Source organism: Micrasema longulum, unplaced genomic scaffold (genome assembly GCF_059751315.1).
Source record: "Micrasema longulum isolate JH-2025_06_02 unplaced genomic scaffold, ASM5975131v1 h1tg000002l, whole genome shotgun sequence".
NCBI lineage: Eukaryota > Metazoa > Arthropoda > Insecta > Trichoptera > Brachycentridae > Micrasema > Micrasema longulum.
The window spans coordinates 660,906-678,529 of NW_028277211.1; the positions used below are offsets into that span (position 1 = coordinate 660,906).

The 17,624-nt window shown below is 32.8% G+C and overlaps 1 protein-coding gene across 2 annotated transcripts in view; it reads left to right on the forward strand.

The window, feature by feature from the left end:
- The first annotated feature begins 1,226 nt into the window (after positions 1-1,226).
- Positions 1,227-17,624, forward strand: part of LOC148285815 (Fanconi anemia group J protein homolog) — a 185,592-nt gene continuing 169,194 nt past the window's right edge. For both annotated transcript variants that reach the window (XM_088228454.1, XM_088229199.1), the window contains exons 1-3: positions 1,227-1,657; positions 1,991-2,438; positions 4,627-4,738. In XM_088228454.1, coding sequence (XP_088084580.1) covers positions 2,016-2,438; positions 4,627-4,738 — 535 coding nt within the window. In that variant the 5' untranslated portion in view covers positions 1,227-1,657; positions 1,991-2,015. The remainder of the gene's footprint in view (positions 1,658-1,990; positions 2,439-4,626; positions 4,739-17,624) is intronic.

The following is a 17,624-nucleotide window of genomic DNA, read 5'->3' on the forward strand; positions in this document are numbered from 1 at the left end:
TATTTCATAGTCCCTGGACTGGCAACCTAAAACGTAAAACTGATCATTTTTCCTTCATGTAACAAAAATAATCAAGATACGCTGCGATTGGTGTACCAATGCAGTGCCCTATTTACCATTAAGTGCGGAAAGGGAATTTAAGAAGAAGAGGAAGATATATCCATTAATAATAATGCTTTCACACTAGACATGGCACAAACTCAGCTCACCCGAGATGCACAGTTTTAGTCCGCGCTGTGCAAACGGATATTCAGATCCTCTCACCAGCAATCAAATTTAAATTATCGACCCCAAGCAAAAACTCACTATCCGCAATTTTCTTGATAATTTTTGCTTTTTTTGGCGCCGTAAGTATTAAAATCTAGTAACTAACTGAAAAACATTTGAGCCATTTTTCAGTTTAATATGAACATCGAATTTGCTAAAAAAAAATGTTTTAAAGAAAAAGATTATTTTATAACGGTGCAACAGGTTGTTGGTCAAGTTTCATACTTTTATGCTATTTTTCAAATGAAGCAGTAGGTAAAAAAATAGCTATTATATCGATTTTTGTGACATGGATTTATAAAAGCAAACGTCACAAATTGTCATATTACAGCAGAGTAATTATTAAGCCATTTAGTTGCACTACAATGAACTGTTTGACGTCTTTGATTACCAAATATCAATAAAAAAACATTAATACGCATGTATGTATGTATAAAACAATTGAATATACAAGCTTTTTACTAAAAATTGACCCTCTACAAAATGATGCCAAGAAAAGTATGAAATCTGAAATTTGTTAATATTTATTTATTTAATTCGCATAAGCGCCGGGAGGGCATTTATAAATATGATACTAGATAAAATATATAAAGTGAGAAATAAAATCTGAATGTTGCAGTGTGTGAAGTGGCCACTTAAACCAGCCAATGACAGATCATAAACCTTGCAAATGCTTAGACTTCTACATTACATTCTCAAAAATATTTTCCCTCTCTGTTGGAACAAATTTGAAAATAAAATATGTATCTTAGCCATGTATTTAGTCTCAACTTTTCCAGAAACAGAACCCATGACGTGGTGCGTGGTAGGCAAATATGCTTAAGACTACATACCGAAAATAATGTACTGTCAAAATCACCCATTTTTATTTTTTGAAATCGATAAGTAAGTACAAACGTTCTAATAGTGATGATTATTATTTTAGCGTACTGGCAATGTTTTGTAGCGTAGCTAACTTCACTGTTAAAATACATTGCGCGGGCTGTCAAACTGATAATCTTATCTTCGCTTTTGACAGTTCTTCGTTGTTGGTTTTTCGTTACCAGATTTTAGACGTTTGAATTTTAAACTCGTGCCTTCTGTTAGTCGATATAATATTTAATTCATTTAAAACCGCACGCATTTGATTTTATGGTAGGATCACTTTTCTAAAACAGTTAAGTTTCTCGCGCAATTTGTCACCGTACATAAAATTTAATAAACATAACCTCAACTCAAGCACAGGAGGCGTCGAATCACACAATACATGGCATTCCATTAAGGATTGATATCATATCTAAATGGGTTGTATTATCTTTACCTATACTTAAGTATTCAAAACGTGATATGCTCTCCCTTTTCATATGAATAAATCGTAATCAATTAAGGCTCTACAGGTTGTGTATCCCAGGTGATAATTTTAATTTAATTTATTTGATAACAGTATACTTTTTATCAAAAGTATGTTAAATATTTAGATGTCTAATTAAGTTATTTTGTTTATTCGTCAATAAAATTTCGGTTTGTCTATGTTAAACACAAACATTGCACATAACTAATTATTATGCTATCCAAAGAAGATTTTAATATTTAATTTAAGAATGTTTGTGTTTGGTCAGTGTATAAAACACCATTATTAGTTATAAATTAATTTAGTGAGAGTGGTATTTTAATTATTTTACTGTAAGAAACATTCATTATACTATTTACTAACGTTATACATTGTTTTTTTTTTGTTTTACAGTGATAACAGGGAGTTCTCAATAAAAATGTCTGTTGCCGAAGATGACAGCAGTACAGATATAATTATTTCTGACGAACGTACTCCAGAAAAAATTACAGCCGAAGATATTATCGAAATATTCGAGTCTCCTGAAAAGACGAGTGAACCGATCAACGTCCATAATAGAAATAAATTCAAAGCTTTTTATGAAAAGTATTCATTTTCAAATAGTCGTACTGTGAAAACAGAAAATGAAACACCGAGCAGTGTTCCTCAAAATGGTGTTAATAATTCTATTAAAATAGAACCTGGAACGTCTTACAATAATCATTCAGCGCCTGCAGCACCCCTTACTGTTTCTACGGAGAGTACCAATAATCCAAAATCTGTTGATTCACGAATGATAAATGGCGTCTTCGTGGAATTTCCTGCCAAGCCATATCCTGCACAAATATCCCTTATGAACATGGTAAATATAATAACTTTGAAATTTTTTAGTTCTGTTTGCTGCATAAAATTGACGATTCTTGTACACGATAAAGTCCTACCGCACATGTATATTTATCAATCGAAAACTTTTTAACAAATCACCAAAGGGATGGAGAACGTTTTAGATAAAGAAATATGGAATTCTAGGAATTTACAGAACATCTACAAACATTTGGACAAAGTTACAAAAACTTTTTGTTTTTCCCTTTTGAAAGTACTCGAGTCTGCAGTCTGTTCAAGAATTGAAAGAACAGCGACGAAACCGTCTGTTACTCTTATGTTAAACCAAAAACCAAACTAAAAATTTGCATCGTCAGGGACTGGTGGGAGACTAAACGAATTTCTATGTTATATACAAGTGCAAGCAGGGGTTGTAAATCATGATTTTATATAATTATGTAAATAAAAGAATAACTTAATTACACCCCCGGGCCCGGAGACATAGCTGTCGATGGAACTACCAACCAGCGGCCCCTGTTATAGTTTTAATTAAATTTAAATACATGTAATTCAAATACATTTTCGTTATAAAACTTCATAAAATTATATATTTTACACCAGTTTTTATTATATACATTCAAACAAAACGTATATTCTTATAATTGTTATTACCTTATACTTAAATGATTTTAGTTTAAATTCTTTTACTTACATAATTATATAAAATCATGATTTACAACCCCTGCTTGCACTTGTATATAACATAGAAATTTGTTTAGTCTCCCACCAGTCTGACGATGTCGGTCACGACGAAACCCGGTCACTGGTAAAAAATTTATAAAATAATTATAAATAAAAGTGGAATAAAACTACAAAGTATTTTTATTATTATAATTAAAATGCAGTTCCACCAAGAAATGTCAGTAGAAAAACTCAATATATTAAAAATTTGCTACGCTTTTGTTCTGTGCAATAGAGCAAAATGGAATCTCTATAAACGGATCGTGCATTATTACTCCGAGAATATGCACCTTTTAATTCACATCAATAATTCTTGATTTTTATAATGTTGGCTTCTTTTAAGTGCATTTTATACGCATACAAAAGACTGTAAAAAACATAAATTTGGGCAAGTTATGTATAGCATTTTGATTTTGTTGATATTTTCTTCTTTTAAGTGTATTTTGCACTCATAGCAGGCTGAAACAAACAGGACTTTGAGCAAGTTGTGTATTGCATTTTGATTTTGTTAATATTTTCTTCTTTTAAGTGCATTTTGCACCCATACAGAAGGCTGAAAAAAACATGACTTTGAGCAAGTCATGTATTGCATTTGTGATTTATCGACTCTGTGTCTGTTCATAAAGTCATAAAACTTCCTCGGTATGACTGATTATTTATCTGCGTTTAGTTAACAACATTTTGTGATGGTTAGTGGCCTATAGGAAGTAAAACATTATGGTTTTCAAATTGTCGCTCAGTACTCAACATGTAGGCATATTAGCTTGATACCGTACACATCAGCTTGATAAGTCAACTTTAAGCAAGTCTGGGGTGGAGCATATTAATCACCCCTTGCATTTTCTCAATTATAAGTTATTTTACTATAGATTTATACAGAATATTAACTTAACTTTCAGTCTGAACTTCAGGATCACAAAATTAACCCTTCTAATCCTTTGGGGGCGATCGTAGGCCGCAACTAGTTAGTGTTCGTAAGAAATCTCATGTTTGTTTGAAGTTTAACTGTTCGTCGACCCCAAATGTTTCATACGAGACTTCCACGATGAACATTTTTTTTGTAAATTTTAGGTTTTCGAGGTTATGTTCGGCAATTTTTGTAAACTTTCTTTCTAATCTAAATCAATTAACCATAATTCAAGAGGTATGAACCGAGAATAATAATAATAGCTTTTCTTTTTGTTTGAAAATTGCTGGGGATTTTTCTTACATTCTATATTTAATTTATAGAGTGAAAAAATTATTCAGACATTTTTATACATTTAACACATTTTTTTTATAATGATGTAAAATTAGAAAGGTTTCTATATTTTCCGCAGACTGGATTACAGAGAATCACTGCAAGTATGATAAGTATCTTAAGAGTTTAATAATATGTCTATTCGTAATATTTTATTTTCAGATTATATGAATTTTATTATGTAGGTATGCATTAATTATTACTTTTGAATTTGTACTGAAATTTTGTATTTAATTATCATTTTTAGGTCATCAAGGGAATAAAGTTTAATCAGAATGCATTGTTGGAGAGTCCTACGGGTTCAGGGAAGACTTTGGCGCTGCTTTGTGCATCTTTAGCTTGGCAGAAGAAAGAAAAAGGTAAGTTCACATTATTGAATGTATCTTGTTTTTTGTTCATTAGTCTAATATTTCAAATAAGCTCCTGTGGAAGCTCTTTGTTCGTTCAGGTAATCGTTAATTGATTATTCAAATTTTCATTTTAACATATTATTTTCTTATTTGGTCTTAAAATGTTTATGTTATCGCTACTAAACATTATAATTTCTCAACAATATTTTGAGTATGTTCAAATGTTTGTAGACAAGGCTGGATTTCACTCCCTAGGAAGTTACGAACATTCCTGTTGTTCGTCGAGTGAAATCCAGCTTTGTTTACAAAAATTTGGACATACTCACAATATTGTTAATAAAACTAACTGATATATTTAAAAAAAAAAAAAAAATAATAATTATTTATTTGAAAATGTATTTATTTAATTAATAAAACCAACACAACCTATTTTAAAACAAAACATACAAAATAACTACAAATATTAAGACAACAATATGAAAAAACATAACCTACAGATCGCTAGGAGTAAAAGGAAGTGGGATAGGAAAGTAAGTTGAACAGGAAGGAAGTAGAAAAAGGAAGTAAATATTAAAAATGCCAATTTAAAAAAAAAAATAATGTACATGTACTACTAAAATTACTAAAATTTTGTGATTTTTTCAACATGTTTAATGTTATGACATTTGAAATTTTAATGAATTTCATTGGAGTTATAAGCGAGAAATTTAAACTGCTTTCTCCCTCATACACGGCGTTTAGACGGTGCAATACCGAATGAGCTTCAACTGATAAATTTTATCAGACGGAAATAAGTCCGATTTACTTAAAGGTCAGTTCTTATCCACCAATTTAGTCGAACGTTCAACATAGGCACGGCACCATGAAATAACATAAGGTGGACTGACTTTTTTTTTATTATTTTATTTGTCAATCGGCAGGTAAATATACGAAACAGTACACCATGAAGCCGACTAATCTTCACTCGATTTCTTTAGCAAAATTTTCACCCGCGAGTAAAAACCAAATAAAAACAACCAAAGAAGAAAATAATAAATAAGTATCTACCCACCCCAATTGAACCGGACCGCGTAGATTTGCGCGATACGTGTGAAACGGGCCCGTACATGACAGACACAATCAATTATTTTTAGAATAATAATTATATGTTTGTTTGTTATAAGGCTGGATTTCACTGCCTAGGCCTAGGGAGTTTCGATCTTAAGAAATAAATAAATTTGCTTATTTCTCTATAGTATTCTAAATAGGCTTCTAAGGTAAAAAGTAGCCACCTCAAAACCATTAAATTTTGTAAAGAATCGCAATTAAAACAAAAAAATGCTCGGTTGAATAACACGTTTAGACATTTTGAATGCATAGATTATGAGTACCGTGGGGTACTAGTGCCCTCGGTACATTTCGATGGACTTATCTCAAAACTTGAAGATACAGGGTCGATAACGTATCTTCATAATTGCTCGCGAGAATTTATCTTCAACTATACCGTCATAGTGAAGGTATGTCACTTCAGTGCGTAGATATGTGTACCGTGGGTTACCCGTCCCCTTGGTATATAATGATGTACCTACCCAAAATTTGAAGATACAGGATCGATAGTAAATTTTCGTAATCGCTCAGGAGAATTTATCTTAAACTATATCGTCATTGTGAAGGTATAGATTCCGTATCTTCCGATTGTTATTGCCCCCTTGGCCACTTAAACCGGCCTATGACAAGTCATAAAACCTTTAATTGCCTAGACTCGCACATTCTTTTTTCTAAAATGTTCTCCATCTCTAGTAATATGTTAAAGTATTCGATACTTTAATATGTTTTCTGGATATTTAATCGCATTTCTGATTTTAAAATAATATAAAATTGTCATAACGATAAAGCTATCGCGTGTTTGTAGAAATCGACAAATTTCGTGTCTCTAATAAAACCCGACTGTTTATTTAAATTTGAATCGAAATGAAATTAACTTTATGCCCCTGTGTTAATATTATCTATCCTTAATAAATAGCATGATGGTAACTGGGTATTGGGTATCGCCGTTAACCCTCTACATGCTAAGATCCTTTTATCACAAAACAGTTCTTGTACCGAAAAATATCATCTTCATCGTAGAACAACGACGCATGAGAGCTGTTGAATTTTTTTTGACACTCATAACTTGAAATACAAAAATATATTATATAATTTAGTACTTCGGTTAGTTATAAATATTATTTGTTTTTTAAACCCAGGATATAAAGCCTTTATATAACCATTTGAAGTTCAAACATAAATAAAAGTTAGTGTCGCATTTTTCGCACGTCCAACGTTATTCTACGATCACTTCGATATAATATTTAAGTTATGTGAAAAAAATATTTATTATTTGAAGAAAAACAATAATAAAAGAGGAACATGGTCTGTGTCCAGTGTCCAGGTGGGTGTATAAAACAATTAGGACGTTCAGTGCTACGGAAAATTGGATGCAAAAAATGTTTTCTTACGCCCGGTAGAAATTAGAGCATTAAATTGTACTGCGAAGTTCCTTAAAAATATACGAAACTAATAATAAAAACAAATAATTTTGGACGACGTCACTAGTTCTTCCGAATCAAACTTTCGAATAACCCTCATATAGTGGGCATTCTGCGAAAAAGCATTAAGTCAAAAAATGTATATTTTGACTTAGTGATGAGGTAATATTGTTAAGCAAATGCACTAAGTCCTATATGCACTTCAGGCCAAACTATTTTCCTTGATATGTCAATAGAGTATCGTTCAGGGAATAAGAAAAGCATATTCCACCCGAGTTCCAAAAATGGTATGCAAGCATCCCTTCAGGATACTGATATTTCTGATAGAAACAAAAAACATTGTTTTTATTCATTATTATATATTTTTTTATTTTTGAAGAAGAGTAACTCGCTAAGCCTCTATTTTGAGGCTTGTCAGCAGGTGGGATAGAGGGAATATGGAAGGAGGTAATGAAAAATACACCACAACACCCAGACCAATTGAGAAAAAAAATCTTTCTTGGTTTTTTTTCTTGCAACTGGCGGGAATCGAACCCGCGACGCCAGTTTCACAGATAGCCGTCTAACCAACTGCGCCACGGCGCCTGTCACCAACATTTAAACTACTCAATAAAGCAAAATATTTCTAATAGAAAAAATAATAAACAAGTCACACAAAGAGTGTTTATTTTGTGACTTGCGTGTAAAATGCGTACCTTACTATAATATAATGTGCCATTGAGTGTAAACATATTACAAAAGAAATGTTATTTTTATATTATATTCTAGGACTAAAGGGGTAAAGTCTTTGAAGTTAACGTTAACTGTTTCGTAGTCGCCCGTGACTGTATAGTTTTGACGCAGTTGTGTTCCGCGGAGCCTAGAATAAAATTATAAATGCATACCAATTCTTCCCCCCCTCCGCGATGGGGTGGTTTTTAACCGTTACTTTTGACAGTTTAAGGGAGGTGAACAGCGACGATAGTTCTAAAAACCTAAAGGGTAGCTTTGGGTGATTTGCCCACCCCTTTCCCCAGCGAATTAAATAAAATATACAATCAATATTCTTCGTTACCTCGAGATATAGTTGGATATTTACTACAAATACTCTTCGTTCACTCAAGATCGTAGTTACCACACAGCTCTTGCATGTGATATTTTGTAAAATTCACTGCTGGTTGCCTGAGTTATGTTCATTATCATAGGACTATCAGCTTTATTATTTACTTCCGCGACGACAGTATTCAGGCGCTCAACTGTGAAACTGTCTTCGAGGGTTCGGTTCTCGCCAGTTGCGAGAAGGAAATACAAGGAGTATTATTTTCTCAACTGGTTTAGATATTGAAGTCTATTTTCCACAACTTCCTTCCACATTCTCCCTTTCCCACCAGCTGACATGCCTTTAAAATAGAGGCTTACCAAATATTCCTCTAAAAACACGATTTCGTTCGATGATTCGTTTCAAAATGCCCTAAAAAGGCGAAACAATAGTCCGATTTTTTTGTTTTTGTGTTTAAAAATAAAATAAACTGTTTTAGTAGACTCAAATAATTTTATATAAATACTAACATTAAAAAATCGTGAATATTACACAATGTGTAAAGTGACCACTTAAATAAGCCCCGTAGATGCCTAGACTTCTACGTTTTCTTCTCTAAAATGTTCTCCATCTCTGTTGTAATATGTTATGGATATGTTTTATATATTTATTTATGTCTATTGTTGTGCACACAGCGGTATAATACAATGATGTTTTTCACACAACCCAATACGAGGGTTGCTACTTAAGTTTTGAGATAGACAAGTAAAAACAAATATTTATAATCGAAAACGGCTTTATTGTTTTTTCAAAATATATTCTCCGTGAAGATCAATACACTTTTGCATGCGTTTGAACCTATTTTAGAAGCGCTTTTTTCAGTCCGATTAAGGTACATCCAAAACATGTGTTTTGAACGCATCAATTGCTTCTTCAAGCGTCGAAAAACGTTGACCTCGCAATTTATTTTTGATATGCGGGAATAAGAAAAAATCATTAGATGCCAAATCAGGACTGTACGGCGGATGACCCATCAATTCGATGTTTTGAATGCTCAAAAATTCACTTGTTTGAGCTGATGTGTTACAGTTTGCATTGTCGTGATGGAGAATGATTCGTCTTCTGCAATTGGTTTTCCTTATTTTTCCGAACACTTCTGTCAAACAAATGATGGTTTACCATTCAGTATTGACCGTTCTACGTTCTTCTAATGAAACGGTGACGACATGTCCAGTTATTTCGAAAAAACAGGCGACCATTTGCTTCGAAGTGCTTCGTACGCGAAAAACTTTTGTTGGGTTTGCCTCGTCTTCATCGCTCCATGATCATGTCATGACCATGTCACGATCTTATAGACGTCTTGAAGCACCGCGATTGAATTTTTCAAACATTTGTTTGCACCAATCGACACGAGCCTTTTTTGAGCGATTGTCAAATTATGTGGTATCCAACGCGAACAAATCTTTTTGACGACCAAATGTTTATGCAATATTGAATGTATGCGAGTGAAACTAATGCCCAAGCATGCCTCAATCTCACAGTATGTCACATGACGATCTTGCAATATCAATTCACGCAAAGCATCGATTTTTTTTGGCACAACAGCCGATTTTGGACGACCTTCACGAAATTCGTCCTGTAACGAAGTGCGACCACGATTGAATTCAGAAAACCAACGAAACACGGCGGCTCGAGATGGTGCTTCATCACCAAAAGTCACAGCGAGTTGATCGGCACACTGTTGTTGGTTTAATCCACCTCGAAAGTCATAGAAAATCATCGCACGACAATCTTCATGATTTAGTTCCATTTTTTTAACAAAATTAATGTTTCAAGTATCTGTAAACAACACAAATATCACTCGTATGACAAAACGTTTTGAGTACGTTTACCATTAAAAATGACAAACTTTACGGTGACAATGTCAGATTTAACATATTCACACTGGTGTTGCCATATCTCAAAACTTAAGTAGCAACCCTCGTATATAATACGATTTCTGAACAGGACAACAAAATGTGACGAGAATATGTATAACACGTGACTCTCTTTGTGTTGGTATCTCCATTGTTGCGAATAAGGTGTTGGTTTTATTTGTATAGTGGATTTAGTAGTTTTGTTTTTACCTTTATTTATTTTTTAGAGTCTAAATATTTATTATTATCAATGAGACTCAGCTTCCGCTTATGGCGAAGGGCTGAGTCGTCAAATAAGTCCAGATCGTGCATATTCTCAACTTTTGAAAAATTACTAATCGCTCTTCTCAATAGAGAATTCTTAGCTGCTCTTGTGTTCCATTTGTCGTTGCTCAGTAACGTAGTATGTCTAGTGCGACGAAGGGGAATATTGAAATTTATGTAAGCCCGCGAATCGGCACAATCGATCCGATTATTAAGTAAATTACAAACAAATAATTAAACCGCAATCATGCGCCTTTTGTGAGGGCAACGCATGTTCAGATAACTGAAGCTAGGGAATTTATATTGCATGTATTTAAAACATTTATTTTCTACTTTGTCCATTAAGTTTATATAAATGTTGTATTGAGGATTCCAGATGCAGAAGGCGTATTCTAAGTGACTTCTGACTTATGAGGTATACAGTACGATGGCAGTGCTTTAATTTTTGAACGGTTAACATACTCTTATTAGTAAGCCATATTTTATTTGATTTTGATAAAATAGCCTCTATATAAGTGTTGAAAATAAGTTTTGTGTCTAAGATGACTCCCAAATTCCTGCAGCTGTTTTTGTTTTAGATATTAATGTTATTGAAATAATAGGTCAAAAATATTTGTTTCTTTCCGTAGTAAATTAAATTTTATGGCATCTCAAGACGTTTAAGGCTATGTCATTTTCTTGGCGGTATGTTACGAAGCGGTTTAAATCGTTTTGCATGGCATCACAAACAGAAGGAGAATTAATTGAACAATACGTTTTCATATCTTCGGCATACAAACTAAAATTACAGTGGAGAAAACATTTGGAAATATCATTAATGTAATAAATAAACAGTTAAGGGCCTAGATAGGATCCTTGTGGCAATCCTGAGATTACCTCAACAGGGTTAGATTTAATACCTTTACCATAGTAATTTGGTTGCGGCTGGATTTTATCCATGTTTTTAATCACCCCGAATTCCTAGCATAGAAAGTTTACTAAGCATGATGTTTGTGTCGATTTGCTGTATATTATTCATATTTTTATGTAGGAAGTCAGTGAATACTGCGGACTTAAAACCGTTGATCTACTGCGAACAAAACCGCGCTGGTTAGGGACTATTGGTGAACCGGTTGCTGAGTACAATTATTCGTAGACAATTTTTTTTAGTACTTTGCTTAAGATCGGTAATTCAGCAATTGGTCGATAGTTGGAGACGCCGTGTTTATCTCCACTCTCGAAGATTGGAGAAATAAAGGCAGTCTTCCATATATCTGGAAAACAACATTGATTAATTGATTTTTGGAATATTGCACAAACCGGTTGAGTTAATTTATGAGCACAGTTAGATATAAAAATACCCGGCAGGCAATCTGTACCTGGTCCCTTTGTTTAGTCTATTTTTAGTAGATATTTAACCGTGTTACTATTGTTAATATTTATAGTAGATATTTCAATAGATCCGGAATCGGTATATTTGGTATGAAGATGTGTCGCGGTTGGATTTGAAAACACCGATCCGAAACAGTGCGAGGAGGGATTCGCTACCCCAGTGTTACCTTGTGCTGTTATTGAGTTATATGTCATGTGGTCGAAGATTATTGGGGTTATTCTTTTAGATTCCACGTAAGACCAGATTTTTTAAATATCCAGCTGGATACCGAGTTCAATCTATTCAGTGTATTCATTATAATCGAATTTTCATATCTTCTTCTGCCTATTGCGTATCAAGAAAAATAATTGGTAGTCTGATGGATCACGGGAAAGTTTCCATTTTCTATGATACTTTAACTTTTCTTTTGTGAAGTTTTTTAGGGCATGAGAGTACTATCGGGAAATTTCCCAGTTAATTTCAGAATAACAATTAAATTCTGGTTCTATTAACAACTACTCAGGTACCCATTCCGAACTGTACTTATCTATAATAATATCAAATATAGAAGTATGTATCATAGTTCGATGTTGATTCAAGAATTCATTAATTATTAACGTGCCCAGATCACGCACTAAAAGTTCAATAAATGTTTTGACTTGTAATTGCTATTCTTGTTTAGAGTTGGCGCTTCTAATTCAAAAGCCATTATTATTATTGAAATTCCATGAGGTGTTTTAGAGAAACTGGTGGTTGATTTTAGTATATGCTACGTATTTATTTATTTATTTTTTTGTTTTTTTGCACCACAACAGGCTAGGAGGCCCAATTACAGTGGTGAATTATATCACAAAGCACCCAGGCTTGAGAAAAACCACATTTCAATTTTTGCGTTTTCACCGGGAATTGAACCCGAAACCTTCCGTGCGTGAGTCAAGTGTCTTGACCACTACACCACGGAGGCCGCCAATATATTACTATATAACGCATAATGAAGTAGGGTCAATGCAGGTTAGATGCCGCCCATTTCATGTAATATTTTGTTTTTAAATATGTTACAGGATTTGATCAAATTAAACACTACACGAAAGACACATTATCTATCAATATAATTAAATACAGAGATTAATCATGTCTTAACAATAAAAAATAATAAATAAAATCTCGATCACTACAAACAGGTGTCTCTCTTACACTCTGCGGAAGAGACGCCGGGGTAAGTGGGGGAAGTAACCTATAAATCTATTTTATTTTAAATTCTGTATTATGATTTCTTTGACACCATATTGATTGCACATATCCCAATTATTATTTTTTTAGCTTTATTTTTTGTAACAAAATAATTTTCTGAACACAAACATTGAAATCCTTAGATTTCGGATCTTTTTGACAATTTATACCCAAAACTTAGTTAAGTATGCAATATTATCCTCCCGAAGCACTCACTCTTATGAAAGATGTAAAAAAAAAACAGAATAAAAATAAAGTGCAGCGTCTCTCTTATTTTTGTGGGATCACGCCGCACTGTATGTATATTTTATGTTCAAAATGCAAAAAGGTAGCAAAATAATATCTTAAAATGTTCATAATATACGTTTTTAAATGTAAACAATTACTAAAATGGATATAGGCTATTGTGACACAAGGAAATACAGATTTTGCTCATCCTTTGTGTTTGCAATATGGTCATAAGGACGAATGACAATATTCGACTTATGCCCTCCATATAATTTACCAAACTCACAGTAAAGTGGTAAAGTTAAATTCAATTCAAATCGCGATATGTGAAATTGAAATTCCGTCTCTCCAAACGCGGCGTCTAACCTAGATTGAGCCTATATTTGTACAATTTGTTGTCATTGTTCAATACACCAATCTGAATAAGAAATATACATACGTACTACGTACTTTGGTTATTGTAATATATCCAAATATTTTGATTAACTGTAGGCACCTGGAAATGTAAAAAGTAGGAGTAGACCATCTGATCTCGATTCCCTAATTCATGTCTCCCACGTTACGACAGGGACTACAACCAGTAGCTCAATCACAAATAACTATCGACATGCTTAAAAACATGCTAAGCGTTTGAGCGTTCACAATGAACAATAATGAACATGCTTAAGTTATCGCAGTCTACGCGTCAACGTCTCGCAGTCAACGCGTGTGTAATCTCTAAGTCAACGCTCGTGTCGGTTTGTTTTCTCGTAATACGATCGGCGAAAAATTGTCGTTTACTATAAAAAAATTATATAATTTATTGCATTTGCAAAATAGTAAGGAGTATCTAATACAAAAAAGTGAAAAATAAATGTTAATTACTATGGCGACTGCTTTTCTTGACATTTAGCTTGCCAACTGCCGGCTAAATGCAATGAATAGCATGATAAATATTAAATAAATAAATAAAAATAGCCGTTTTGGAATATTTTCTATATTTACACCGGTGAAATTCAAATATGTGATTTTTTTATTTTTATTTTAAGGCAATCCATCCTAAGAAGGATAGGTGATTGCGCAGTAAGATTATACGTCGCAAAACGTAAATATTTTGACATTTAATATTAGGTGTTCGCGGATGTTCCATTGTGATCGCGAATACGATAAACAACCATGGCGAGAAATTAACACGTCGCTTATTAGCACGTCGATAGTTATTTGTGATTGAGCTACAGCCCTTAAACAGATTGTTTTTTTTGGGCTGCAAATTAGCGTTTATTTCATTAATTGAATGTGGACTTTGTGAGATGTAATCTATTCGAGCTTTAATTACAAATTTTCACAACTTTTTTGTATTCTTAATTAGTCTCGTTCGGGGAGGAGGGGTATCATATATGAAATTCGAGATTAGATTTCGTCTTCAATCAACACTAAAACGAAAATAGAACTTTTCATAGAGACCCTCAGTATCGTGATACTTTATTTTAAAATGCCTATAAATCTAACGCATACTTTAAAATGTATATTTCTTTGTAAAGTACTAGGAAATATAATAAAAGTAGTTTTTATTGCAATGATGCTTTTTTGAAGGAAGAAGAACGCAGACAAAAAGCAATACACGAGATGTCAGCGCGTCAGCGCGTCAGCAAAGGCTGACTGCCTATGACGAATAATAAAAAATAAAAAATAATAATCATAAAAATAATAATAATAATTAGAGGATATTTTCTCAGCAAAATTTTTCCAGCTAAAAATCACGATATTTCAACGGTAATATTGAAATTATTCTAGAATTTGGGTATAAATCTTCCCTTTTGTAAAACGGAAATAAATAGTAAGTATGTGATACTTTGGGTAAATATCATAAATTATGACAAGGACAATTTTTTTTTAGCAAAAAATGGCAAGTATCATGTCGTCACCGTTCAGGCAAAAGTCACTCACCCAAAAAATATCATTTTCAGAAATCGCAAGAAATCGCAATTTGAAAGTTTGAAGACCAAGGAAAAATTAGATTTTTGTGTTTTGAAGGTTTTATATGTACAACACAATTCATTCGTGTCTTTTTTATAAATTCCATCGGTATTTTTTTCCTTCTGATACATTCAAAAATATCTGGAAGGTTTTCAATGAGGCAAGGTGGCTAAAATTTGGTGACTGAAAAAAGTGACTTTCGTTTGCTTGTAATCTGGGCAATGCAAGCTATAAAGGAAATACATATTTGGATTAATTATTATTATGTTGTGGTTTAAAAATAAATTTCTTTAAAGAAATATTTCTTACGTGATTTTATTTACGTTAAAATATATAATAATATAAAGTCACATAGTAAAAAACGAATAATGCCGATTTTCGCAACTTTTTTAAAATTCAGTTACATTAGTGATGTTTGCATCTTAAAGAACATATTTTACGCTTTGAATGGCATATTTAACTCAAAACTCTTCATTATTAGGGTTTTTTACTTTTGCCTAAACGGCGGCGATATGTTATACTAGGAACGCTAAAAGGTTAGCAAGTTTTTAAATGCAAGTGTATACATATGAAAAAAAAACTTATTGATTGTTTTCATAATATCTTTTCCCTTTAACGTGTTAAAAAAATCGCCATTTTTCTATGATATTCATAATAACAATGTTCTTATTAAAAGTCTCGTTATTAAATGTTTTTAACTTATTATCAATAAATATTTCTCATTCCTTAAAGATAATATTTCGAAATATAAGATATTAGATATTTCGATTCAACTGTTGCACATTTGTTCGATTGTCATTAAGTATTATGATTTTTCGCATACCATATTTTTATTCATAAATATATACAGATTTGTTACCAGGGAATTAATTGAACACTATAAAATTGGAACATTAATTGTCAGCCTGTTCTAAGGTGAACACATTTCGTGTTTTAAGTATTTCTAAACCAATGACTATTATTGGGAAAACTAAAACCACTTTATAATAAATGAATAACTAATTAATTTAGTTATTATCATCACATCAGTATAAAGTACAGACAATCGTCAATATGTGCTAAGAATACATAATGTCACTTGAACATAAAATAATACAGTTATAAATATTATTTATTCAATCTTAAACTATCACATACATCATTTTATGAATGTCGTAATGTTTACCTAAATCTAATTATCTATATATTAACTATCTATATCAGACCCTATGCACATACGAACTAACTTATTTGCTACAAACATATTCTTTTTATCTTAGATTTAACTAAAATCATGTTTTACTGGTATTTCCTCAAATATGTACATGTACAGCTCGGTGCATCAAGGAATTATGTGATTTGGCGTTTATACGAAATAAAAATAATAAGAATAAGTATAATAATTCCTTTCTCTTCCTTAATCTCCCCTCCTTTCCTTTTTCCTCTTTTTTCCCTTTTCCCATTGAGTAATAGTTTTGATTTAAGGTCATTTATAGTCAAATACGTTTATTTCTATTTTTATATATCTTTAGCTTTTTAATCTTTATTTTCTATTGAATATGTTCTGTGACTTGAATTATAAAAATAAAACTTTTATTTTATTGGCTGGTTGGAAGAAATTGCCATTTGGCAATAAGCCAATGTACAAATAACATTATGTACAAAAAGTTAAATAATTTTAAATAATGAATAAGAATCCAAATACCAATTATATAAAGCCTTTTTTAGCAGATTGTCATACATTAGTACTTACTACCTACATATATTTTAGTCTCAGTCTGTCGCTACATAAGAGAGCCTGACGTTTGTTTATGTGAAACCTGTTACTGTAAACTAAGCTCTCTAACGTGCCTTTTCTCTCTTAAGTCTAATGGTCTGGGCGTCCCTGAATCGGTATTGGGGATGTTCGGTTCGATTTTATTGGAGTTTCATGCTAATGCTTCCCTTATTCGGGACAAGAGTTGATAGCCAAAGTTTCCTTCGGCATAATTTGATTTCCTCCATTTAAATGAAAACTTCAAATGTGAAAATCCAGGTGCACCCGTACGGTGATATGAAAAGATTATATCAAAATAATATCAGAGTTGTTTTTAAGACTGCAAATGAGTGTGTAGCTAACGCGCTACCGGCCCCGGCGTCGTGTTGTGGTTCCGCTGCAGTCACTAGAGCGCACGGTCCGGTCCACTGGTTGGAAGGCAATGGAGGCTAGGTGACCCAGTTGCGTCTCGTCAAGGCCGGAGATGGGCATCCTCAGAAGGGCATCTTACTTCAGGTGGAAGTGTCCGATTCACTTCGCCGCGGTCAGGAAACCGAGAAGACTAAAATTCAAGTCCAGGGTGAAGGGAAGTGAAGTCGAGTAGAAAGCCGGGTCGGGGGGTAAAGAGTAGAGATGAGTAAAAGCCAAACGACAGAGAAGAAAAATGATCGTTTATTTTTATAAACACAT